Genomic DNA, 27,788 nt, shown 5'->3' with positions numbered 1-27,788 from the left:
TTCATTTGCTTTAGGCGTGTGGCTCACCTGCTTTTGGATTTGACTTCGTACCCAAACCTGGTGCCATCCCTGCTCCTTGGAGGGAAGTTTAGCCCATAGATCTCTTAGCTGGACTGCAGTGAGCTACTCCATCATCTTCCCCAGGTAGCTCACTAAGACAAAGTCTATCAGTCAGATGCCCAGTTCTTGTTCCACAAATACAAGCTGCTCCTCCCATCACCTGAGTTTGTATAACCATACCCATCACAAGAAGTCGTAAACACTGTCCACATGGGCATGTGACTCAGTGAGTGCCTGTGGAGCTGACTTTTATAGACCTTGAATTACCACATGAGGGGATAGTTGTTCTCAAGACCTGAGTCATTTGCTTAATGGGCCCTATTTTTAAATGAAGGAGGCGGAGGTGGCAGTGTTATTAGGAAGGAAGATAACTACCATCTTCAATGTAATACTGGAACCATTAAGCGAAATCCCTTCTTCCTAAGGTGGTACTCCATCCTCAAGCAAAGGGAGAGTCCACGTTGCTTCTGCCAGTTTAAGGACAGAGAGAAGCACAAATAAAGTGGAAGATTAGACACAAAACACTGCATTTTTGTTTTTGCAGGACTTGTAATAAAGCTGGTAATGTGTCAAAAGCCGGAAGCTTGAATCTTCTCAGGCGTCTAAGTGCCCTGACTTCCCAAAATGCTGAGTAACATATTTCAGAGTCGTGCATTTGGGCATGTGGGAGTTACCGTGTATGGCAGAAATAAAGTGCCTTCCCTTTTCTTATTCATGTTGCATACAGACACAACCGCGTCATTCACATAAATCAGGCACAATTAGCCAGAGGGCTCAAATTCACAGCATTTCTGATAAACCAGACGCCTAAGAAATTCTGTGATGGGAAAAGGCTGCACTCGGCAAGAACACAGCAGGTAACTGTAGCCTTGTGAACGATAGCCCAAAGGCTCAGCTTTCGCCCTGGTACCTGAACATCTCAGTCCTGAGGGAAACATCTGCAGAGCAATTATTATCTTGGAAAGAGCCATGGGAAAATAAAGCAGTCGGTAACACTTGAAAAGCGTCCCAGATTCCCACTGAAAGGCTTTGTCAGAGCTGTGAACCTTCACTTTATTTAGCTGTATGCATTTTTTTTTTTCGGAGTGGGTAGTAAACCAAAAAAGTATCCTGTATGTTGCTGCGGTGGGAAATCTCAGCCGTGATAACATTCAGCTCAAGGTTGTTATCTAGTGGGTTGTAACCTGGGGAATATGGGAATATTTCTCAAAGGAAAAGCAGGGCTTGTCACTTTGTGCTCTTTAGGAGCTTAACTGTTTGTGTCTCAGTAGATCCTAGCTGGATGAGCCATGTAATACACAGAGGGACAACTACTACTTTGCGCTGACCTGAGGAGGGGTTGGATGTATTTGCTCCCTCTCCACAGGACACAAATTTTATGTCACAGACACTCTTCTTTTTTTCCAAAGTTTTTCTTTTTATGCAAGAGGAAAGGGAGATTGGGACCTTCAGTCTGCATAAACCTCTCTGCTTCTGTCACCGCTGTCATATACAAACTAGCATGGCAGGCCATTAAATAAATGCCTGTCACAGGAGGAGAAATGACAGGGCTGCCACTGAGCATGGTGTTTCCTAGCAGGACATGCTGGATGGCACAGCCCCCAAATGCTGTTCCATGCTCCGGCATCCCTCCTGCTTCCTCATGCAGCAGGGACGAGGTCACAGCTCTTGTTGTGTTGGGCATGGCCAGTTGCAGCAGTGATGGCAAGATGTGGGAGAGCCTCATGGAGCCTGCAGAGGTCCACCAAGCTGTGGGGGAACCTGTGTGTGCATGGGGAGGAAACATGTGGGGCACACCACCTGCCTGCATGCAATCCTAAGTAGAAATGGCATATGAGGCTGAGCAATAGTGCTTGGAACTTGCTTTCAGAGGATATCAAAGGACTTTGGGCAGAAGGCAGTATCACTTCCCCCATTTTCACAGATGGCAAAATCGACGCACAGGGCAGTGAAATAACTGAGCTAAGGTCACTCAAGGAATCAGTGGAGGAGCTGGGAATAAAACCCAGGTTTCATGAATCACTAAACCACACTGCTTCCCCTTAGGGCTATGGATGTATTGTAATAGAGCAAGATCCAGATGTGGTTTTTAACTGTCATTCAATACTCTGTGTGATATTACTCTGCCTAAGAAAATATACAAATTTGGACTCCCCAGAGATTTGACTGGTTCAGGGGAGCTTGATTAAGCCTGTTTGGCATGACATTGTTAGGCAGAACAGCACACAAGGGGGTGGGGGTAATTCTCAAATGCACTGGCAGGGCCTGTGGAGTTGCTGAGCCCTTTCCATGCCCAGGAGGATGCATAAGGATTTGAGAAACACAATCTCCTAAAATGAAGGAGGGAGCAGAGTCAGGGCAAAGAAGCTGGACCACATCAGGAGGTAGGAGGAAAACAGATGCTTGGCAGCAAATCTGTGATCAGACGTGCTGTTCCAGTGGCAACTGATCCCCTTAGAAAGTTATTACTCTCCAGCTGTTCATCTCTGTTCTCTCCATTCCCTTCCCAACCCATCAGCTCAACTGCTTGTTAACTGCTCCAAAAAGCAGCCTGGGCTGTTCTGAGGGAGCTGTGTTTGGAGGCGATTGCAGAGCTGCCTGTGCTGGCCATTTGATGGAGGTGGTCAGCAGTGGCGGTGAAGAGGAGACAGGGTGAGCATCCAGGGATGGCCACCTCTCCACCCAGCTCTGATACATCTCAGCAGTTCATCTAGCTGCAGTCAGAGAAAGGGGTGTTAGCTGGGTAAAAAAATATTGCTCTGTATGTAAAACTCTTCATGCTTTGATATTAACAGTAAGCAGTGAGTGGGCCAAAACCCCATAGCCTGAAGCCATGATTTAAATTGATCTGTGTTCACACTTCTACCTCCAGGTTTGGGCTGGGAGATGGGGAGAATGGAAGAATTGCATCCTTTCATCAAATTTCTTCATTAAAATTGCCCCCCACCCTGACAAACTGCAGGTGTTTTTCCTAAAAGAACTGTTCTTGGAGTCAGATGATTGCATATCATGTCCATTTTAGCTAAGAATAATAATGGGCTCCTTAACTTTTGGAATTGGCCTATACAATTAGAAAGTTATATTTAAAAGACTGAAAAACTTGAAATCAAACACTGTCCCTTTCATACTTCTTCATGTTAAATAAACGTTTGTGATTTAAAGTTTAATTCCTGATTTCTGCAGCAGAACTCATGCTTTTGAATGCTTGGTCTTAGAAATGCAGATTTCATACTGGCTTAAACTGGAAGTAACATTCTTCTTTTCCCTCCCAATAGGGTTATGTGATGCTCCTGAGTGATGTTAAAAAAACATTATACCATCTGCATGTTAGGAGGGTAAGAGAGACACGTTCCCAGATGAATAGAACCATCCTCAGCCGGTCCATAGACCACGCAGTAAATCTGTGCCAGAAACAAGAGTCTCATCCTGCTGTGGCGTATTTCTATTCAAGTCCTAGAGGAAGTGATTCCTGTGGATACTGTGTTTTAAAAGCGTTCAGGGGGCTTTAGTGATGAGAAGTGCCAGTCTAACTCACCGATGAGACCTTGTGCAAGGCTTCTGGCTGTGTTGAGGGTCCAAAGTGGTAGAGAGAGGCTGATTTTGTGGAGAAGCAGTGCAAATTCATGGCTTTCACTCTGCAAGGCTCCGGTCCAGCCCCTGCAAACTAAGCAAGACAGCAGCTGTCATGTCTACTGATGGCAGCTCATACTCGTTAGATACAGATGAACCAAACAACAGTTTGATGCGAACTGAAGGTGGAAAGCGCTACTTCAGTATTGGCATTAATCCTTCCTAATGATCCAGTCATATCAACCCCTCCTTTTTAAAAATTACACCACCACCACCACCACCACCACCCCCCCCCAAAGCTTCCTGTGTGTTTATGCTTATTTAAAAAGGCCACCAGGAAGCTACAGGAGAAAATTCGTCTTTCACTTCTCTGAAGATAGGGGCAGGAGTCATCCCACCATATTCTGGTTACCTAAAAAGTGCGTGGCTTACATAAATGAAACTTGCTCTATAGCTGCTGGAGAGATACTGGCAACTCCAGGAGAGGATTTCTGCCAGTCTAACCAAGAAATCAAAATGAGAGGGTAAGATTTGTCTTCTGGAGTGTCTCTCCATCAGCCATAGGAGTTTAGACCATCAGTTTAGCACAGATGCCTAAAATTTAGGTTCAGTGAGCTGAACCCACAACTTGATGGTCATGTCACAGAGAGGGAAACTGCCTGACCAGGAGAAGAAAAATAAGGGCTGAAAAAGGGAAGCAGAGGGTGGCCCCAGAGAAGGTAAAAAGAGACGGAAAGTTAGAGTTACAGACAAAAGACAGCACTTCTAAAACAAAGCCAGTTCAGAGGCTGTAACGCAATGTGTCCTTCAATATCAGGTTAACTGTTCAGCGGCTGGCACTTTGCACCGTGTGAAAAGATCTCAGCTGAAGATCTTTGATAATCCAGCCAGCCGCGGCGTACTCAGGGGCATTATTCCCATAAGCCCAGCAGGGAACTGTGGGGAGAGGGAGGCAGAGCTTTCCCACCACCGACAGACACCCTCGCTGTCCCCTGCTCCCACCCATGGTGAGTCATGACTCTGGAGACACCGCCCTGGGCACTAGAGAAATCCACAAACCACTACAACGTGATATTATGGACAGGATGGAAGTGATGCTCTTCTCCTTGAGCCTCATGGAGGGAAACTCAGCCAGGAGGTGCTGCAAGTGTGTGGTCAGGAGAGTGCCCCGAGGATGGGACACACAAAAGGGACACTGGGTCTGGGTGATGGAGATGGCACGCTCCAGAGGCCAGGTCTTGATGGAGAGACTGAAACTGGAAGCTTGCTGCATCTTACCTGCCATAGCCAGCATCTGGCTGCACATCTCTTTACAATCCAAATAAACTTTTATATTGCAATAAGTGCAACCTAGCCAGCCAGGTGTTTGCTTGCTCCTCAGCTGTTGATAACCGGGGCCCTTACTGAGATATCGTAACGCCTAATGCTTCTGCCCACAGCCGTGCTTGGCTGCAGTGCCCTGTAAAATCAGTTTGGGCTCAGGTCCTCAGCCTGTGGCAATTAGCCCAACTCCCCAGGAGACAGGTGGGGCGATGCTGCATGAGTGTATTTACAGAGGGACGGAAATATTAAACCTTCCCCTTGCTTGTAAATGAAATGCACTGTTAAAGCTCTGGTCAGATGCTCGCCCGACCACCCTGCCATCTCCTCTGATTTATCTGATTTATCTCAGCAGCAGATGCAGGCCCACACTTCGGTGGTGAGCACTGCCAGTAACAAAGCAAATCCATTACTCACCCTCCTCTTTGCCCAGGAAAATAAAAACTCAAGTACGTGGACTCCTTTGGAGGGGGAAGAGGGAGCAGTGTGGTTTCATGGCGTGGTGGAAAGGCACTTTATCTTTGCTGAGCTCATGCCAATGTGAGGTTGAATGGGTTGTGTGGGACGGCAGCCAGCCGGCAAACAGCAAGGCCCAAAGAAGCCCACAACCTACTGGAGTGGGAACCCTGCATGGCTCCGGCTCTCTCATCTCCCCCGGCAGTGCTGGGTTGTTGGGCGTCACATCTGTTCCTCCAATGACCTTCCTTTCTCTCCCAGCCGGCTGAATGACCATCTGCCACCCTCACTGATGGGATCTGTCCTCACTGCCCTAGCTGAGCACACGTTTGGATAGAGACTTCGGGAAAGTCTGTGTCCTCTTTAAAAACTGGAAATGGGACTTAATTTCTAGCTTTGTAAATGCTGCCTGTTGCTCAAGTCCTGGGCATGCTGCAAGACAGTATTATATTGCCAAAGTTGCTTGATTTACTCTGTTTTTCTCTTCTGTCTTCCTTTCTTTTCTCTGCATTCCCCATTCTTCCTTCTACTGCTTTTTATGTTGCAGAAATGAGTAAGGAGGCAGATTTACATGGTGTGAGATGTTAAGAGGAACTTTATGCCACACTAGCATGGATACTGTGTCAGGGGGAAATGTGTACGTCTGCGTGTTTGAGACCACTTGCACAGGACGGCAACCACAGGATCGTGGGGATAGGAAACCCTGATGTCTTGAATACTGCAGGAAAAACAGCCAGCCTTGATCCTCATTCTGGGAAACAACAGCTGCTGCCAGGATAATTTTATCCTCTTGCTTACACAAGAGAGAAGATCTATTTTACAAACATCCCGTGATCTCCTGGACCCATATATGCGGTCATTCCAGGTCAGAGTTGCATCACTGGAGTGGCAGGTCCATATTCTGACCTGCTTTTTTGCTCTCTTCCAGCAGACTCTTCCTGCCTTGAATGCTCTGAGCCTAGGGACCATATTCTTTCCTCTCCTGATTGAGCTGGTTATCACTGCATCCTCTTTCCAGAGTCTCCCCATGACTTGCAGGACACTAGGGAAGTTTTACTCCATCATACTCAGTGTAGTGACTCACTCAACATTGAACAACAATCAATCAATCATAGAAGAAAAGAGCTGGTTTCCCTGCTTGCAGGATGCAAGGCACTAAAGAAGGAATTCTCATGCCCTTATCAATTCTTATGCCAAAGTATTTGGCTTTTCCTGGCATTACACTTCTTACTGTCTGTCTGAGTGCAAAGGAAGAGACACAAGCTAATTAAAAAGAGAGAAATTTCCCAGCTCACTGTCTTTCCACAGCAACTAGCTGTCCTGCTGCACCTGTAATCTGCACAGTACCTCTGATTAGCTCCCAGAAACACTTGCCATATGAAAGTTTGTCTAATGAAAAAACATGGAGAGAGAGAAATCTCAAAATTCTTCTTAATTTTTTTTGGGGGTGGCAAGAGAAGAAAACCTGAGATGTTTCATTTTATAATCAGGCACTTTGTTATTTTCTTATTTGTTTGTTTGTTTGAAATAACTTTCTGGCTTCATATTTTCTTTTGAAAACATTCAGAAGATAAAAAAAACCCCCAAGCCTTTCAAAGGAGCTAAAAATGAAAACTGTTGGCATTTCTGGAGAAGCAAATTGGCTTCAAAACGGACAGAACGTGGCTTAAAGTTGAACAAAACTTTGTATTTCAAGAAACTAAATTCCCTTGAAAATGTCATTTCCTTCAGATTCTTCCAGTGCCAAAATTTCTCCTTTTTTTTTTTAAACTCTTTCCTTGAAATTTCCAACGAGTCCAATTGGAAGTGCTGTATAGCACAGCCAAAAGCAAGAGCACTCCTGATTGCCTCCTGAGGCCACCCCACAGCACTGAGGGTGCCCAGGAGGGTGGCTTTCAAGACACGTTTTTATTTGGTTAGCAACGGTCACTTGGCATCTGTGCAATCAAAGTATTCCCATATTTAACACCGAGCTATGAATGCTGACAATCGGTGGGTTAATCATTATGGAAATACTGACTGATTCTTGAGTCAAATGTCAGGTGGTGCCAAAAAACAGAGCCCCGGGACAAAGGACAGAGAAAAGTCAGCTCTGACTAATGCTGCAGATAAAACGGCTGTTATACAAAAACGTGTCTTCCAACACAACACTTGGGTCACAGTAACATCTGAACCACAAATTCCACCCTCCTTCCCTGTGAAAAACAGCAAATACCATTAGTTGTGATCCGATTTGAGCCAAAGTCTGGGGTTCTCAAAGCCTTCAATGGGGGACAACTTATAGCCCTGCTAACAAACTGTCCAGGCTGCTGGGGGTTATTTATATAGAGATTAGGGGGAAAAAAAAAAAGAAAAAAAAAAAAGGCTTCAGAATTAGCCATGAATGAACTTATAAACTAGAAATTAAAAGAGGGTTTCTAAGCAGCAGAGTAGAGGAGGTCTGGAGCATGTCCACCATGGGTATAGCACCGGTAAAAAATGATACCAGGTTTTAAGATGATCCGCATCAGCCAATGAATGACACAAATGGCTGTGAAGGTGGGGACCAGGCCTCTTGATTTAGCTCTGCCTTTCCATAGTCCTGTTTATTGAGGGCTGAAGAACGAAAAATAGAGGCAATAGTCATAGCAGTCAATGCTTGCAGTCCATCCCCGAAGTATTTAAAATAAAGACTGCCATCTTCAATGATGACTCAGGATTTTGAAGGTTTCCAGTTTTGGCTGCCCAATGTAACAGAGAGTAAAAAGAGCATGATTTCACAAAGGATGGTCCTCTCAGCACCAGCGAGCTGGATACACCACCAGGCCCTTTGGGAAGTCTTGGTTCACCCATGAACTAATGCCCACAGTTGTTTAACCTTAACCAGCCCTTTCAGTCTGGCCCAGGGCGGCAGAGGGTGGAACATGCTCAGTAGCATTTTTTGGAGGGTGGGAAAGGCAATGTACAGGGAAAAGAAGTTCCAAATATTATTTTCCTTAGCTTAATGTTGGTTGCAAATATATGAATCTTAAAGGGTAGGGAGAACAATATGCGACGTGCAATCGGGGGTGTGTTTCTGATCTTGTGGGACTGTGTGTATCTATTGTTCACCAGTGTTAACAATGGGATTCCCATAATCTAATTTTGACTTGGCTTCTAACTCTGGGGCAATTCAAGTTATTTTTTTCAAATCCCTGGCTATGGCAGGAGAGAGTGGCTGTTGCTTAAGGGACGATAGCGAGGCACAGCTGGGATGAAGCTTGGATGTGCTGCTCCAGCGCGTGGAAAGAGGCTGACAGCTCTGGATGGCACTGCATCCCCTCTGTTGTAGAGAGTGTTCTTGGAGAGTGACAGATCTCCTGCCCTTCAGCAGAGGGGGATCCTAAATGGCTAGCTAAGACTTGATGCTCAATTTTTAAATAGAGAAAGGGCAGTGTGATGAATCCCATCTGAATAGAATATGTTCATTAACACATCATTAAAAATGCCTAGTGTCTTACAAATGCAAACAATAAAATCCTTCCTGGAGTGTCATTCTCCCCTTTCCCCTTAAATGCAGCTGTATTTTTTTTAGTACATGGTGACTTTTCAATACTCAGCCTGCTTCTCTTCCTTCAGAGCTACTGCTGTTCCCCAGCTGGATAGGAGCAAGATGTTTGCTCTCTCTGCTCTACAAGCAGTGGCACATCCTTACCTTGTCCTCCATAAGGTTTTATTGCTCAGGACCCAACGCAAAGCTGACTCTGACTCTGCTTTGGTAGCTCAGAGAAGACTACAGCTTATGGCCTCACAGGGGATAATGTCATCTGAGAGAAAGGTGGGTGCCTCACCAGTTTGTGCCACTGGCCAGGAGGCACCTGAAGAGGAAGCCAGGAAACTAGGATTTGACCTTAGAATAGGTCTCTGGGGAGCATGCAGAGCCCAAGGGTAACAGGTTCATACCAGCTGCAATGTTTGCAGGACAGCTGATCTGTCTTGGTAGAGTGGGATGCTGTCGTCCAGTTTGAAGTCAGGGGTCTGGGCAAACTATGGTGAGAAGTACCAAGCCAGGAATAAAGAAATGAATTGGTTAGTAGCTTTGACTATCTATTCCAACTATTGAACCACAATGCAAAACACAGAAGGACTGTAACAGCAATAACATCCCTTTTATATATAGCCAGTTCTGCTACTAGAAAATGCTGTTATAATGGTGGTGTTCTTCCCAACAATTCCCATTTCTCTTTGCATCCAACTTCAACTCAGTAACTTTCCCTTAGACAATATGTTCTGGGTAACAAATCCTGGCAGAACTACCATAATCCCACCAATGTTAAAGAAAGAGGAGGTGGAAAGGAGGGGTCCTGCAACAGCCCAGAGAAGAGAGCACTCATGTTGCAGACAATGACTGGAAGAGCTCAGCTTGTTGAGTTTAGTGAAATGAAGGCTGAAAAGGATAGGACTGGCTGCCACAGATACATCAGGGGCCTAAATATTGGGGAGGAAAGAGAGCTATTTAACTCAAGTACAATGTTGGCACAAGAATAGCTGGGTACAGGCTGCCCATGAATGCATCTAGACAATGGGAATAGACGGAAAACAGCAATACAAAAGTGAAAAAAAAAGAAACCAAGTCATTTTCAGATTATAAAGTCATAGAAATGGAGCTGAGAAAGGCCTCCAGAGACCTGCTCATTTTGGGCTTTTTAACCTTTGGTAATACGACAACTGCTCCTAAAAGAGAAAAGCCAGAGACCATTTTGTCAGTGTGGCCACAATACTTTTCATTCACAGCTTACTAAAAAGAAGACTGTCCCCTGCATGTTCCTTTTATAATTTTCCCCATTTTGGCTGTATGTTTGCATATGAGAACATGAAATATTAAAATTAATAATTTGCAGTCATTTCACAGCCCTTCAATCTGAGAGTGCTTCATGCATAATTGGGTGAGAAATATTGCTGTACTGCAATCCTCCGCTCCAAAGTCCTGTCACAAGCAGCTAAAGCATCCCTCATTCTTGATATGCTCACGAGAAAGGTTGTGGGGATGTGGTTGCTGCTAACAGTAGGACTCAGACTTTATGATTTCTCCTAGCACCAGGCAAGGAAGGAGGCTTGAAGGAATGTGAGACCTATGAGTGCGATGGTGGTAGTGATCGAGAGCTTTCAGCCAGCCCCACCACCGAGCAAAAGGGATGTGAGACGATGGACGGGGATGCCAGGGAAGATTCCTGGGAGCAGTATCAGCTGGCTGTTGGGGACTGCATGGAAGACCCACGCCAGACCCCCAGGAAGGTGGCAGCTGACCCTGAGGGGTCATTGGGGTCTGTGGGGCAGTGGGTAAGGCTGAGGGAAACGCAGGCCCCACCTCCTCTCACCCCCAGGCAACAGAAGGAGCGGCTAAGCTCGCCCCTGGCTCCCAGTCCCAGCTCTGCTGCCCCCCCATCCCCATGCTCCTGCCTCAGGACTGTGGCAGCAACAGCCAGTTTCCCCGTGCTGCTGAGAAGCATTGAGCCCCTGCTGGGGTGCTGTGGCTCTGTAGGACCTTCCCTGTGCCTCTTTCCTTCTTTCACCTGCTTGTCTTATCTGTTTAGTGATCATCCTCTTCCAGAGCTGGGACTGGTTTTGGCAGTGGGTAAAAGGAGTGCCCAATAAAACCTAGTCCTCCATCCACTTGGAGACTAGAGGTGCTACTTTCCTACAAATAAATATCAGAAGGAGCTTTTTTTGGCTTCACGTCTCTGCCTCTGCACAGGAACCTGTGTCACCAGTGGCTCCCCAGACTGGGGTGAGCTAAAGTGTCAAGTCCTTATATTTCAAATATCCACGCATGCATTCTTTCCACAGGCTGTGAAAATACCCCCGAAAAGCTATTATGGGGCTTAGAGCATTACTGTTCCAGTCTACACTGTCATTTAGTTCCCTGGGTAGTAGAGAAGTCGGGAGTGGAGAATGCCAGATCTGGCTTTACTTTGGCCATACAAATGTATTACTGAGTAGTGAAAAGTCAGGGAAAAGCATAAATCTCACTGCTGCACTCCAGTGCTATGGGAGTTTTTCAAGTCCCTCTGGAATCCAGAAGCAGTTTTCAGTTTGGAAATCTAAATGTACTTTACTGACGGGGCCAAATCCAGTCTTAACACAAGGCCATTGAAGTCAGGGGAGTTTCAGTAGGAATGCATTAGGAATTGCATCTCTGCTTTAGGGGCTATGTATTAGGGTAGTTGCTGAGCCAGCCTGCCTTTATAAAATGTCAGAAGCAATAAAGAACAAGCCTTGTATCAGTGTGTTTTCACTCCTCACCCTGAGATTATCAGATCACCACAGACACCAAATCACTCCTGCAAGACAACGGTAAAAATGTTTTGCTCTGCTCTGCTGTCTGCTATGGTGTATCTCAAAACTCCTGCAGACCGTTCCTGTAACTTTTACACTTTCACCTGCTAATTAGCAAAGTGGTATTTTTGCCATTTCACTAAACAGCAAACAGAGCATAGGACTGAACTGTATGCATTTACGACAGTGCACCCCCAGAGCCCGCTCACTTCTGCACAATGCGAGGGTCCAAATATCCCACAGAAAACCCTCAACAGGCAAGTCAAAACTGTAGGTGGAGAAATGCACTGGGGATTTATATTGTTGCACCCCGTTGACTTCTGCATGCGCCGAGTGGGTGTGTGTACTTTAAAATGTGTGCATACACAGTTTACTCATTCAAGGTCATACTGACAGCTCTTGCAAAGCCTGAAAGGAGGAGAATGAAAGTGTCCTAACACATCATCGTCCACTAAGAAAGCAAAAAGCCAGGCTGGGCAGCCTCTGGGATTTGTGAGCATTTTCCCGTTCAAGCAGAGCGGTGTTCCTCATGGACAGGTAGCAGCTGTCCCCATTTGCGCTCTTCTTCCTTGCACCAGTCGTGACAAACTCCTGGCCCTGCGGAGGTCGGGACCCTGGTGAACCGCAGCAGAGACATCAAATGCTATTCATGGCTCCTGCAAAGTTGCTGCGTCTCAGACATCCCAAGTATTTTAAATTTAAAACACAGCTTTGGAAGGCATGTCTCTCCTGCAACATTCTTCCCATTGCACCCGTGTGCACAGGCTTGGCTTTCCAAACAACAGCTCTACTGAGGAGCTAGCTTTGTTATTAATAAGATGGCTGTGTTTATGTAGTTTTAAGTGATGTTAAAATTAAAGTGAAGTTATGATTCAGCTGACTTCAAGTTTTCTCAGCTCCCTTCCTTTGCACACACAGTTTGCCCTGCACTTGTTTGCCTTGGCAGGGCCTGGGCTTAATAGTAACAATTTCATCTTCCATTTATAGGCATCTGCACGCCATGTTATTCTTTTAAAGCAGAACATGTCTCAGAGCTGAGCAAGGGGGACATGTAAAGCCATGCATGCAAAGGCAAAAATCTTTTCAGGATCCCAGCTTCTTCACATAAGGAATAGCTTTGTCTCTGCCCTTTGGGAAAAATAAGTCGAAAAGGAAAAAAGTCCCGTCTCTGACTTTGGATCTTGAAAAAGAAAGGAAAACAGTCACAAGCCTGCAATGTTTTACATTCAGTGTACACTACTTGGCAAACTTCCAGGGCAAATGTAGGAAAGCTGTAAACTGGTGGAGTTGGATATATCAGCAGAGATATTTTCTGCATGGAGACGTATTCATTTTTTTTCTTAGATATTTAGACTTCAAGCAACCACTATACCAGCAACTGTCTCTTCCAAGAGACTGGGCTTGGGTTCCCACCCAGACTTCCTAGCACCCGAGCGCTGTGCAGCCCACGGAGAATCGCCTCCTTCCTGTTAATCACTAGCCAGCCCTTCTTGCAGGTTTATCCTTTGAATCAGTGCTCATGTTGGAGCTTCTGGCTGATTTTTTTTTTAAATGTAATTTTTTTTTTTTTAATTTAACATTTAAAGGAGGGTTGTAGCAGGGATTCGACATTTTGGAAACCAAGACTCCAGGGGGATCTTTCAGCTTTGCCTTAAAGGTCCATAGAAAAGGAAAGAAACGTGAATGAGATCCCAGCTGCAGCAAGGCCAAGGGGAACTGCAGCCACAGCATCACGTAGTGAAAGCAGCCTGACACTCATAAAAATGAGATTTGTCCTCCTTCAGTGCCACTGAGTTCACTCTGCTTTACCTCAGCACAAGTGGAAACTTGAGCCAAACATGATAGGCCTGGAGCTTATAATCGCCTAATCGCCTAATCGCCTAATCGCCTAATCGCCTTTTAAATGTAATTTTTTTTTTTTTAATTTAACATTTAAAGGAGGGTTGTAGCAGGGATTCGACATTTTGGAAACCAAGACTCCAGGGGGATCTTTCAGCTTTGCCTTAAAGGTCCATAAAAAAGGAAAGAAACGTGAATGAGATCCCAGCTGCAGCAAGGCCAAGGGGAACTGCAGCCACAGCATCACGTAGTGAAAGCAGCCTGACACTCATAAAAATGAGATTTGTCCTCCTTCAGTGCCACTGAGTTCACTCTGCTTTACCTCAGCACAAGTGGAAACTTGAGCCAAACATGATAGGCCTGGAGCTTATCATCAAACTGATAAAATGAGGTGGATGTGGAATGATGGAGTCCTTAGTGTGGGGGGGACGTAGTTTTACTTCAGCTAAAACTTAATTGCCTTTGCACTGTGAGCATCCCTCCCTTTCAACAAGCAGCCTTCCTCACCACTCTGTCACCTACCCACAGGGCCCCAAACGCTGCCAGCTCCTTGGCTTAGCATTGGTTGAGATGGGGCTCCTGGCTCCTCAGCATGACTTTGCTGAGAGGCCCTTGTTTTCAGGAGCCCCTAGGCAAGGCCTGCTCAGACAGCACCCCTCTTGCAGGATCTCAGCCTGCATGGGGGCTATGGGTGACACTCAACAAGGCTTGTCACAGGCAGTTGTCACCATGAGGGACAACCAGAGGGGCCATCACCTTCCTGATGTGGCAGGACCTCCAACTTCTGATGTCCCTATGGCCAATTCTGGACTCCAAACCCATGCTCACGGCACATCTGACTTGCTGAGACTCTGGATCCTTGGCAAAGTGAATATGGGCTTGTCCTTTCTCTTTTCACTCAAGAACATGGGCCAATACTGCTCCTCTCAGCTCCTGGGCTGGACAACAAAAGCCACAACAGCAAGCCGGGAGATGATAGAGAAATGACCAGATTTTGCAGCCATGGGGAGGACAGAGAAAGTGTAATATTCTGGGTAGCAGCATGCAACTGGATGGGGTCCAGATGTGCAAACAGAGCTTATGGTGGAGAGCTCCTTCCCCCCACTGTTTGCTCCCAGCGATGTGTCCAGCCTTAGTGTGCCTTTCTCGCCAGGTGCCGTTTGACTCCTGTGCCTGTATGTGTGTCTGTTGTGTGACTTGTGTGACTCCACATGCGTGTCACGTCCCTGTCCCAAATCTGCTTCCCATTTGCCAGGAACAGATTCCCTGCTGTTTCTGGGGGACTTTCTCTGAGCTGTTCAGCCATGGCCCGAGCCTGAGGCGTATTGGATGGCAGCTTGTGAATCTCACACTGCAACAACTGACCACAAACTGAAAGCCTCCCAGTGGAAGACTGCTCTTTAGGAGTGTGTAATGCTCCCTTCCCAAAATTACTGGTTACTCAGTCACTTCTGCATAAACAGGAACTTTGTCCCCAGCTCCTTTCCAAGTGCTGCAAGGCCAGCAGCTGGCGTGCTATCCTATCATCTTTAAGACAGCATCATCCCCCGAAACATCAGAAACGCGTATTGTGTCCTGGCTTTCCAGTAACCAGATTCACTTGCACTTTCGCTGATGTTACAGTCCCTGGAGTAAAACCGCCTACATTTTGCACACAATTAGCAAGCCAGGACTTCAGCTCTCTTCTGCTCACCCCCAGCAGATGATCTGCTTGACTCCAACTAGAAGCTCCATGGGGCAGAGGCAGTAAGAATCATGCAGTGATGAAGTCACATAGGGCCTGTTTTAATTAAAGATATTGCTTTTCCTCACAGACTTTGCCTCCTCCTCAGCACTGCTTGCTGAGGGACTGACTGGGAGACAGCCTGTGTCACTGCTTCAGGGACCCTCAGCAGTAGGTGCTCCAGCTGGTCCCCAGAGCTGCGATGGTGCTGGGGATGGGGGGTCCCTAATCTGGTTCCCTGGACCTGCTGCTTGCTGTGAGTCCTGAATGCACACTGCTCTTCTCTTTGCCTAAAAGCTGGGCCTGAAGGTTGAGGATTGATCTCTATATCCAGGGTGGGCCCTGGGGACTCCTCACCATGGCCTATCAGCAGCCCTGCCTGACCTAAGCACATCTGGCAAAGCATACACCGTCACCCTGAACAGCTGCCTCTTGCTTTTGCCATCAGGCTGTTACCTTTTAGGCATTTGGGGAATGGAAAAACACCTGATGCAGTCTGGAAGTTACTTCCCAGGGAGATTTAGGCCTTTCTGAGCAACTGTCAAGTTCTGTGCGAGTGGTTAAATGAATTTTCTCTGCTGTTTCAATGGGTCTGGAATAGGGATACTCTCAGTGTCCTGTTCATTTTGTCTGAGGCAAGGGTGTGGGGCAGGCAGGTGGGTGAGTTTATAATTCCTAATCCAGGTGCAGCTAGTGGGAGGGTAGTCCTCTTGCCCTCCTGCGGCCCCTTCACCTTCGTTCCTCCTCTTCAACCGGCACTTTCCACCTCAACATTTCCCCTCCTTCCATCATCTCTAACCTCGTCTGCCCCCACCCTCTCCTTTAAAACTCCTGCTCCTCTCTTCTTCCAACCCCAATGCCTTTCTGCTTTCTAGCTTCACCTCTGGTGTGCTCTCTGGGTGTGCCAAGCCACTGTCTCTTTGTTCAGCAGCAGCCTCTGCAGCTGCTCTGGCTTTCTTGTCTTTCTTTTCTTTCGGTCTCCCTCTGAACACCTGGAGGTGGCAAACCTCAGAAAGACCCCCCAGCAGAAAGGTTTCTGACCCACTGTTCCCTCAAAGGCAGGAGTTCAGGTTCTCCTAGGGAAGATTTGGAGATGCTCTGTCAGCAGAGGGGATGCGGAGGCCCATGGCGCTGCCCTGGGAAATCATTAACTCCCCATCTGAACTGAGCAAGGTGCTGTGAAGAAAGCGTGTAAACACAATGCTCTTCATGAAATGCCTTGCAGGGGATGACAGGAATTGCAAGGGGGGAAAGGAATGGACTAGAAAGGAGAGACAAACTCAGGAAGAGCTGAACATCCAGGGGAGGAATAAATAAACTCAGTCAAAGAAGGGCAGAGGCCTGATGAGACCTGTCATGGAAGGGTTTTGGGGTCCAAATGAGAAGCAAAGAAAGAGCTCTGTAGTGCTGGTTACAATATATCTGCAGTGGGTGGTAGGGGAGAGTTTGAGTGAACCGAAGAACAGATGGATGGCACCCCTTCATCCCCAAATTGTGACAGGCTGCTCTATTTAGAAGGCATTAATAGGAAGCAAACAAAAGGGTGTGTTTTTTTTTTTTTGAGGGGGTTGTTTTGGTGAGAAGCTCAGCTGCGTTTGAATTACATACTTTAGCTCCACTGCAAGTTAGAAAAAAGAAGGATTGCTCTTTTCCTTTGAGAGTTGGACCTAAGGCACCAGAGATGGACTTTAATTGTTGAAGGCCTGCAAGTGAGTCTGTGGGAGACCAGGGAACTGAGAAACATGGAGCTCAGAAATCCTAAACAGCAGCCTCTCTCCTTGGGAGAGAAGACCTCTTTCTAGCTGGTGTGTTGTTGTGAAAAAGTGGTAGGAAGACAGCTTGGTTTCAGGTCACTGCCAGAAAGAGAGAGACAAAGTGGAGGCAGTTCAGAGGAAGGATGACCAAAATGACCAGAGGTGGCTGAGCTAGCTTGGTATCGGAGCTGCAATTGAGAAAGTGAAATCTGCCTGGCTTGGCCAAATGACAGTGAAGAGCTCAGACTCGCAATCAAGTTGCCACGGCTTCATGAATAACTGTAAATAGGTTGAGAGAGGCAGTGGCAGAGTCTTGATAAACCTCCAGATCACTGAAGGGCATAAATACCAAGGCTAGAGAGGAAATGGTCTTGGCCCTGGACCAGGTCCTGGCTCAGACTCCTGGTTCTCTTTTGACTTTACCACTGCAGATGGCCATACTGAAAATGAGTCCCCTGCATGCATGTAGCAGTAGCACAGGCTGGCCTTTACCCCATCACCATTGGAGCCACATGAAACATGAGAGCTCTTGTTCAGTGTTGTTTCCTCTTCTTCGGGTTCTGAACTGTAATCAATGTGTGTTGGCATTGCCTGTGAACCAGAAGCTTGAATGCAAATCCTTGAAGGGAACAGCAAAATGCTGTTTTTGCAAAATGATATAGCAGCACTGGGATTGAATGTTGACCAGGGAATGGATGGTCTTGGTACCCCATAGGACAGAGGAACAGGCTTACCCATGTTGAATACGTTTTTCCTCCTGATGTACCTTAGTGGGTCAACTGAGGGGTAAACTAAGTCCTACTGAATTTGAATAAAAGCATCTGGTCCTATGCAAGCTCTCTGTGAGTGATGCTGGCGGAGCCTCGTAAGTGAGCCTTGGAGTTAACATTGTCTTGATAAACTTGGAACAGATTGCTCTACATGAAACTTTTGTTTCCGGATGTGTGGAGGCTCAGGCAGACGTCACAGCATTCATTATGCTTAAAACACATTTCCAAGATCTCCTTCCAAACCACAAGGGCAAGAAATGTCAAAAGCAACCAAACCAAGCTTCCAACATAATCACCTGACTCCAGGAGATGGGGCTCTAGACCTCAGCTGATAACAAAAGGATAGCAAATGTTTCAGTCTTGCATCTGACCTGAATAATAGGGAAGAGAATTGTTTCTGTTCTACAGAGAATATTTCATTCCTTCAACCTGAAATGAAACAAGCCGTTTTGATTTGGGATTATTTAAATTTTTTTTTTTTAAATGCTACCTTCTGAAAAGGCAGGTGAATTTCAAAACGAAAGGAATCATTTGGGAACACAAAGTCAAAGTCACGTGGGAACGCATTTTGTACACATTTTGTTTCCAAAATGTAAAAGCAGAATCTTGATGGGGGGGATTTTTTTTCCTGCTTGTCAAATTGAAATTCACAAATTGCTTCAGTGATTCCTACTATTACATCTCCAGAAAACTCCTCTCTGTAGGCTCGTCAGCATGATGTTCCCAAAGGGAAGCCTAGGTCCCGTCCCTTCTGCTGAAATTTCCCTGAGCAGGGAAAGATTATGTACGTTATCTGCCACTACCTCCTCTCCCACTCAGAAACTTGCAGGGCTACCTTTTCTCTTGCAGGAAGATCTTTCTTTCTTCCTGGAACCTGGCACTGCTTTCTCAGCCGAGCTGCCTTCCATCAGCACAGGAGTGTGGGGCAGAACAGGCCTTGTAAACAAGGTGGTGATGCACTACAGAAGGAGAAGGCTGACCTCAGAAACATTTGGATTTCAAAAGTGTCTTGTCTGATGAGCTGAGCTACCTGAAGCTATAAGGCAGACGGCAGTATCACCGTATTCATCTGTCTTGCAAGCATCCTGCAGCCTGCCTTCTCAGGGGGGAGAGAAATCAGAATAAAAACCACAACCACCAAGAGAAAAAATACGTGTCCTGTCTTGCATCAGTGAAATTTATGGGGATAAATAGAATGATGCTGCTCAACAGATGGTGGGTCAATAAAGTGGGCCTTACCTGGCCTCAAATCTTTGGTATTTTAATGTATTTCTGATTCTGTAAATTACAGCTGCCCTGTTGCATACATATGCACATAGCATTTAATGATGCATAGGAGAGACAGAACCGTATTTTCCCCTCATTGCCAATGCCCCCTTTATCTTTGTTTTAAAGGCTTGATTCAACCCTGCAAAATCTCCTGCCTCTGATATTGCTACAAGTCAAACTAAAAGCATCCCCGCAAAGAGGAAGTAATTCATATTTATTTTAGTTAATTGCTTGTTTGCATAATTACTCATTCCTAAATCCAACTTACAATAAAATCTTCCCTCCTATCAATATAGCTATTGTTACAGCTTCTAGCATGTCTGTCCCAATAGTCATTGCTGGAGCTGGGAAGGCTGCTTTGTAAAGGTGAGCTTTACAGTCTAGCCTTGAAGGTCAGTGTGTCTGACTTACAGAAACGAGGTCAAATAGCTTCCAAGTCAGCTCCAAGACCCACTTGTCTTCCAGGTCCTTCACTGTAATTCAGTGTAATAAAGAAAGGGGTAAGGGGATGAGAGGGAGGATTTGAGGTTGGTGAATGTAAAAGGACGATTTTTAGAGGTAAGCATCTGTTCTTTGACTTTGCCATCTCTAGCATAGGTGTATGGCAATGTGTGTCCCTGCATATTAAAAACAAACCAAACCAGAACACTGTTTGAGTGTGGGAGAACAGTCACATAAAAGATGTTCTTTACAGTACAGCAGAAAGTGAGACTGGGACTGGGCCAGGTGACGTGTCTTTATAAACCAGAGTTTTTTAAAAAGGTGAAAGAAAAGAACCCCTTAAACAAGAAAGGGTTTATTTTCCCAAGCTACTTTCCCATCATCTCTCTCTTTTTTTTTTTTTTTTAAATATGTGCAAACAGGAGAAGAACATTGTAAAAACCTGCCTGGACCTGTGGGGCTTTGGAAGCCCTTGGCAATGCTTACAGTGCACCTCAGTGCTTCAGGACAGAGATTTTTCCCTAGCACTGAAGAAACACGAGTCTGTTCTGAATATTCACTCTGAGTCAATGATGAAATGGTGTCCTGTTAGGCTAAGATGACAGCAGAGGGCAGGGAGTGCTGCCTATGAAAGTTAAAATGAAAGCAAACAAAAGGTTTGCTAAGCTGCCTTGAACATTGTGTTAGGCTTTTGGCCTATTGTTTATGTCCTGTGACTCAAGTTCGCCCATTCCCAGCTATTAGGTGTAACCCTGCCCGAATCGGCGGGGTCTGCCAAAAGATCAGGTTCTGACTGCATTTATTTTGGCTTTGGCTAGCATAAACCCAGGGGCAGAGCTGGAAGTCCACTCTCACCCCAAGTGCCCTTTGGGATACACCCTCCCTGGGCCAAGCTAGGCCAGACTGGCAGGAGACAGCATTTATGGATGCATGTACATCTGAAGAGCCAGCTCAGGGACAGCCCAAGTTCTGCTTGTTTTCTAAACATCACCAGAGGGTCTCTTAGAAAGCCAGCAAGGTCCCCAACCTTGACGAGATGAAGGTCAGTGCAAGCAGAACACAGTCAAGTCACTGACCTGCCGGAGCTGGCCTGCAGATGACCAGGTGGAACTTATTGAAGGATCTGAGATTTTAAATTGGTGATAGCTGTAGCTGCTCTGGTTCTACTCTGTTTTGCCTTTCTATGCCTTTCCTTGTTGGCAATATGCAACACCCTGGTGGCCTCCAGCTTCTCTTCTGTCAAAGACATCTGTCTGAGACGAAACCTGGATGAGATGACAGGACAGTTTGCTTTGGGATCAGCTCCAATGTGTGCCTGGACTGGGAATTGGACATGGCAAATGCATTGTCCGAACAGAAAAGGAAAGGACATTGTCTAGGTGACTGGTTGGATGTCTCTCAGCGTCTCTGGAGTTTTACAGGATAAGCCTGGTGGTTGCCTCTTAACTGGCAGAAATGGCTGGTATCTCCTAGGTGGTTTCTGCCCCCACGTTTCCTGACATCTCTTCCAAATGTGTGGGCATCCCAAGGAAGAGCCAGCGCCTGCAGTAGTGTGGGAGAGGGAGGAGGGAGTGGGGAACAAGCCTCGTGTCCTTGTAAGCGTAACAGTTTAGTCTTTGCTCTCAGGGACGCAAGCTGGCAGTTGGCTTTGTAGTAATCCACATGACAACAGGAATAACATCAGGAATAATTAGACAAAATGATGGTATAAGTTCAACTCTTTCCCCCCAAAGCACCCAGCCCCCTCAACCCATTTTGAAACAATGCACCTTTTGTGGGCTTCAAGTAGCTTTTAAAAACACAGTTGATTTCTTTCTTCCCCATCATAGAAAAGAGCTTGCTGCTTGGATAACGAATGTTGAAATGTCTTAGGGAGGATGGAGGCTAGGGCAGGGAGGGGACAAGTCACCTCGCCCCCCCCCGCAGCTTCTTCTGATGTCCTCTTCAAGATTGCCCCTTCCTCCCATCACCCCCCAGATAATAATTTCTCCTTGTTACTACAACTTTAAAAGCTCTTCCTTTCCAGCCCTGCAGCCCACAACAGTACCCCGTATTGTCCTGGCATTGGAGGTATACGTGACGTAGTCATGATTCTGCCTTTTCCAAGGCCTTGTCAGGTTATGGATGATTGGTCATGCTTCATCCACCCGATGAAGGCCATCAAAGAATAGCACAAAATTTTCCCCTGCTGTCTCCTTCCCCTAAGTGCGACTTGGCTGAGAGGACTACTGTGCTGAATTTGAATGGAAATTATCTAAGTGTGTGGCTCCAGCTCCCCCCGCTAGCTCCCCTCTCTTTAAAAAAAGGAGACTGAAATGTAATCAGATTTACTTTAATGAGGGGGGACTGAGAAAATGCATCCTGTGAAAAAGAACTTTGTGGGCAATCCAGGTCCCACACTATAAACAAAATCAAGTCACTGTATATTAGTGTAGGGAAAGCTTCAACACAGGAGGAACCCTGTTTATACCCCCTCCTTATCACAGCTTTCTAGCCAACCCATTAAACTGCTTTGTACCCACTCGTGTGTCACACCCCCATGTAGATGTATGTGTACGTGACTTTACCGGGTAAGAGAGTTGGATGCAGAAAGGCAGCACCAGATCAAATATGGACAGGATTCTGAGTGCTATGATTTCAGTTTGAGATGGTTTTGGGTCCTTTGCTGAAATATGAGTCATTTTAAAACTACTGAGCTAGGAATTGTGGGGTTTTTATTGGTTTGGCTGTTTGGTTTTGTGCATCTTTAAGGCATTTAGACATGAAGTGTGATGCCAACCACTGCAGTATTATTAACATTTTAAGTGTTTGAAGACTGCAAGTGACTGTGTAATGCTAAGTAATACATCTATATGTGTGTATGCATGTGTGTATCGTCGATAACTTTGAAATTGGTTTATAACTCTACCAAGTTTATTCAAACCTAGCTTCTTTTTAAGGTCTCAGTGAGATTCCCAAACAATCAAGTTTGAAGACTTGCAGTGCAGTCATGTAAACAAAACTTGTGAACAGTGGAGTCTGACAAAGCAGTCTTGAGAACTATTCATCTAGTTAATGGGCACAGGAAAATTTCTTCCAGAAATGACCCAATAGCTGTACATGTAAGAAAAACAGAATAAAAACCTATATTCTCAGCATGGTTTTTTTTGTCACTGCTCCTAATTTTGGGATAGCCATACATGTTCTTTCCTCAAGCAGGACAGTCATTATTTCTGCAAAAAATGCCTGCTCTGGCAAACTTTAATCCCAAACTGGTGCATGTTTCTTTTGGCACTGGCTTGAAAATATTGAAGCAGAATTTTTGGGAAGCTGTATTCTTCCCCCTGCTCATGTAAGATTTGATTTTGCCACCCTAAAAATTCTGGGAAGTTTCAGGCCAACAAGTGAACGTTCCAGAACTTATAAGGTTGTGGCAACAGGGGATTGATCATAAACTCTTTTCCAAACATAACTACTAGGTTAACTGTTGACCGGATATTACCCAGAGAGTATATTTTATTGACTGTGAATTCATTAGTAGTTAACTGGTATGCAGACATTGAAACAATGCGCTGATTCTTCATATTGAATCCTATCTCAGACAAATACAGTAAGATGCCACAATCTGTCGCTTTCTCAGCTCAACATTGCTGAGTGTTGATGTCAGGGAAAAGTCTTACTCAGTTCATAGCATTCCTAGAGCACTCTGTGGGACTGAAGGAGCTACAGAAAACTCAGAGGCTTCATTGAGATACAAAAGCTGAACCTGCAAAACAGCACAAGACCAAAAAAAGAAAAAAAAAAAAAGGAAAAAGATGATGGAGCTCCAGAGTTAAAAAATGTCAGTGAGGTTCCCAAGTCAGTAACATGCACTTTGAGGAAAGATGTAGGCAGACAAAGGATCAAACCTGCCTGCTGTGCTCCAGCACAAAGCAAGGGTTTCCTGCTACGTAATGTTACCTCTGCCAGAAAGGTTCCTTGGATGCTTTTTAAATGGTTACCTGTTTATATGTTTGGTTACCTGTTCATATGACTAGTTTTTGCTCCTGCAATCTGAAGCTTTTCATTTCTCAGCTTTCTTCCCCAGAAGTGTGGAGAGTCATTTGTAAACTTTATTTCCTTGCAAGACAGAAAGAGCATGAATTCATGTGTCTGCAGAGATTTGAAAATGCTGAGTGCTGGATGTGACTGCTACTCATAAAGGAGTTTGGTTTCTGAATGCTGATGTACCCAGAAACACATGAAAAAGTGTTTATGTTTTAGAGTCCTATTGAACACCAGGAGGACAAACACTCTGTATCTGTTGAAGGCCAGGATCATTGCTGTAAGATTAACTAGAAAGGAAAAACACATGGCAGCCATCCAGGAAACACAGCTATCAGAAGGCAAACAGGCATAATCAAACAGGGACTCCGAAAAGTTGCCCTACCAACAAAATAAAAGATATGACCCCCCTGAAGGCACTGTTTCCTAGAAGCATGTATCAAAATAGAAAACAAATGGAAATATTTAGGGCTAAGGAATATCTTTAAGGCCATGGATGAAGCCAAGAAATAGGGCCAGCCCTGGTTGAAGTTTGAGGGTGGTAGTACAGTGAGCATGGTGCTTTTGAGAGACCAGAGAGTGCATTTCTGCTCATGCCAGCCACTAAGGAGAGAGACACTGACTCTCCCTGTCCTTTTCTGCAAGAAGTAATTGGTTTTTTCTGGCAAGATGTATACGACAGTGAGGACAGTAGGACTTTTCCACTCCTGCTTCTGAGATTGTCATTGTTGGCTTTGCTGTGTTCCTGTGCCAATCATACCCCACTGGCTGGACAACCGGGGCAGAAATGGTATCTATGCATTTTTGATAGATTTTGTCCTAGGATTAATCAAATTGTTTTATGCATGCATGTACCTGTTAGCACCCCCAATGACTACAACTGAAAATACTTGACTTCATTTTCTTGAACAGTGTATACTTACCTTCTATGCATTTTGAGCCTTCCTCTGCAAACAGCGAGGAAGTACTTCCAATTTAGGGACTTCTACTGTTTCACCTCCTCAGTCATGGCCAGCAAGTTGCACTTAATCATGCATGCTTTCTGGGTAGCCTTGAAAATGAAACAGGAGTATGAAAGTCAATGAGAAACCACTTTTTGCCTACAAAAATGTAAACCTCTGTCTTTGTTTTAACATAGTTGCTCTTTCTATAAAAGATTACATGCACTTTTTTCACGAGGAGCTCTCCTTAACAGTAAAATACAACACACTATAAAAAAAAGAATAAACTGTTGATTTTAAAAGAATGACTCTATACTATATACAAAGGAGATCTTTGCCTAGAGCCACTCTGAAAAAAATGCCTAAGGACTTGCATTGCCATCTTTCACTGAAGCGTAAAAACCTGTAGGTGTTATTAAACTTCTCTTATGATGGCCCTTAAGACTATAAGCCGGAAAAAAAAAAAAGAAAAAGAAAAAGAAAAGGCAGGGTGGTAGTGAGGAACAAACTTATTCTTCATGTCTTTGGCTTAGAGGGAAAAAGGCAAAAGAAGAGTTTGGCCCATTGGATCAATCATAGAAACAAGGTGGCTCGATGTCACAAATCACAAGGGTTAGGAAAATCAAAGAACCCAGATTTTAGTGGGTTGCATGTGATCTCATGCCCATTTTGCAGCTGTGTGTACCAGATATCTGTTGATGGCAAAGAACCGGCTCTTGATTTACAAGCAAGTTAGCAGAAAGCTAAGTTGCTTTATGTGGATAGAGATCTTCAGTTTCACTACACACATTTAATAACCATGGGACACCTCAGCAACAGTTTTAAGGACAAAATACTACAAGGCTTGGTGCAGTGTCTGCTCTGATCATTCATCCGTCCCCTCTTCACTGCCAGTTTCTCAAATTTGCATTAACGAATGAAGAAAGGATTTGTGAAGAATCTGCATCTGTATCAAGCTGCTTTACTCTTCCAAACAAGTCTGTCTCTGGATAATTTGTGGAGCAGTTGGACTCTTATTCCTCTTTAATCTTTCCTCTTCTTTGAAACAGGTGATAGGTAGACTGATCTGATGTATCGGTAGACCTTCTTCAGCGTATTGGGGTGGCTGTGTTGAACTGAGGTGCTGTGGTCTAATTCTGTGAACGTTCACATGCTGTGGGACTAGCTATTAGGTTGGGTACAATGCAGTATTGTAGACATAATTATAAAAAATCACACCTCAGGTTGGCTGAATCACATGAGCTAGCTGCTTATTTTTTTAGTAATAGCCACAAGGAATGAAAACAGAATCCACTCATAAAACATGAAAAATGATATCTGATCATACACAATCAGTTTTAATACTTATTGCAGAATAACCTGTGACTGCAATGAATGCATGTCCACCATGTGGTCTCACACTCACATCCAGCCTTGTCATTTCTAGCTCTGTGATCAGCTCGGTGATCAGCGCTGCCTTCATTCTCCTCCTACTTGACAGGTCTCCAAGTGCCTTCGTTCTTTGTCCCGTTCTGCTGCTCCTTCCCAGGAGAAACTCCCCAAGTTCTACAACCTTTCGTCATGATCGCTGGGCTGCCTTAAAGCTCTATTGCTCTGTTGTCTACACAAAACATCTTTAGTTGGTGACTGATGTGTTTTAACCAGACTTTGGTGAGGACTTTTACTGCCTTATGCTCTTCAGATCTATACCCAACTATTTTTGGGAATCCTTTCTTTTGCTAGTAAAGGGTCTAGCACACTTCATTCCTTGTTTATACTTAATATCTGTTGTGGCAAGAGCAATGCAAATATGTAGTTATTAATCACTCGGTAGCATTAACTTATATCTGTTATAATTGTTATAATCAATAGGTAATAGTTATGAATCATTATCATAATGTCATTGATAAAGATATTGAAAATAATAACCTGTATCAATCACACCATGTATTTGACCTGCAATTAATAAAAAGATATATTCATTAAGCCACGGTGCTTTTCTGATTTCCTGGCTATGAGAGAAAAACAAGGTCTTTATCTACAGTTGTTATAAAATCATCGCTATGGTGTCCATACCCTGGTGTAGGACTTTGGGTTGTAACAAACTATGCCTACTACATTATTGACTTTGAATACCAGATGCTTTGGGCTGTTTGAAAATGTTTGGTTTTTTTTAATATTTACATTGAAATTTCCTGGCCAGATTGAGACCTATGTGCAAGATGGATGATGTTTTACTACGCAAAACAGTGTGACCGCATTATATTTGTATTCTATGTATAAAGGTCAACCAATGTGACTAACATAATAGAAGCTGTTTGTGGGTCTCAAGGTTTTTATATATCTAGTTCTGGAAATCAGACCAGTGGCACAGGCCTGGGAACAGCTCCAGCTCTAGACTGCATCCCTCTGCCTACCTAGCTCCAGATCAGTAGTCTGATTTTTTTTGTCACGGACTCTGCCCAAACATCCTTTTGGAAGTGACACATCCTGATGCTGAAAGACCTTCCCAGGGAAGTTTCAGCAGAGAGGAAATCGGAGAATATAACATCTCATAAACTCCCTATGACTCCAGAACAAGGCCCAAAGGCTATCATTACTGAGATGCGTACTGCTAGCGTCATTTCCAAAAGAAGATCTCAATTTAGTGTGTGTTGGGAGTTTCTAGGGTCAGCTCCATCCTGCTATGTGGTATAACAATGCATCAGTTGCACAATAGAAGTAACCTCACAGTATTCATATGTCACTTCAACAAGAGAGCAGAAAAAAATACTCTTGTAATTACAGGGTGGTTTGGTTTTTCTGACATTTAATTCTTACATGGCAGGCATCAGTGCTTTAATGGAAGAGATTTTTTGGACTGAAAATGAAATAATTAATAGAAACCAATTACGAGTCTGTGTTTCCCATCCTTGACAAACTTCCCTGTTTCTTTCTTTCTTTCCTTTTCATTGTCATGTCATGTCAGAGCTGATTATAAGGGACGGGCCTCGTAGAAGACAACATTACATGGGTGGGCTCTGGACTACTGAGCTGCAGTTCTGTTCTGGAGATCATAGACCTCAGTTTCACTGTCTTTGCCCTCCCCTTAATACGGTGAAAACCCTGAAGTGAAAGCCCAGAGGTAAATTTTTTAGCCTTGAGCCTAAGTTCATGGATTCTGAGATGGAAGGAAAAGCTCTTGTTTCACAGTCAAAGACCAATCACGAAGCAGTTTCTATTGTGATGGAAAACCAAATGGCCAAATATGGCTATTTCCATATATGGCAAAAGTGACTCTCTTGCATCACAAATACCCAGTATGTCATAGTGGCTGACCTCTAAAGATAGGCCAGATATGTGTCCACTC

General features: G+C 44.9%; 1 protein-coding gene across 1 annotated transcript in view; it reads right to left on the bottom strand.

Annotated features, from left to right (window-relative positions):
- Positions 1 to 25,922, bottom strand: part of IGFBP5 (insulin like growth factor binding protein 5) — a 127,029-nt gene extending 101,107 nt beyond the window's left edge. Inside the window, exon 1 of the mRNA XM_009275035.1 lies at positions 25,866 to 25,922. Within this exon, the coding sequence (XP_009273310.1) occupies positions 25,866 to 25,922 (57 nt within the window). The remainder of the gene's footprint in view (positions 1 to 25,865) is intronic.
- Between the last annotated feature and the right edge of the window lie 1,866 nt (positions 25,923 to 27,788).

The sequence above is a fragment of the Aptenodytes forsteri genome, unplaced genomic scaffold (assembly GCF_000699145.1).
Source record: "Aptenodytes forsteri isolate BGI_AS27 unplaced genomic scaffold, ASM69914v1 Scaffold255, whole genome shotgun sequence".
Classification (NCBI taxonomy): Eukaryota; Metazoa; Chordata; class Aves; order Sphenisciformes; family Spheniscidae; genus Aptenodytes; species Aptenodytes forsteri.
The sequence above is the reverse complement of the archived record's forward strand: the minus strand, read 5'-3'. Positions and strand labels throughout refer to the sequence as shown.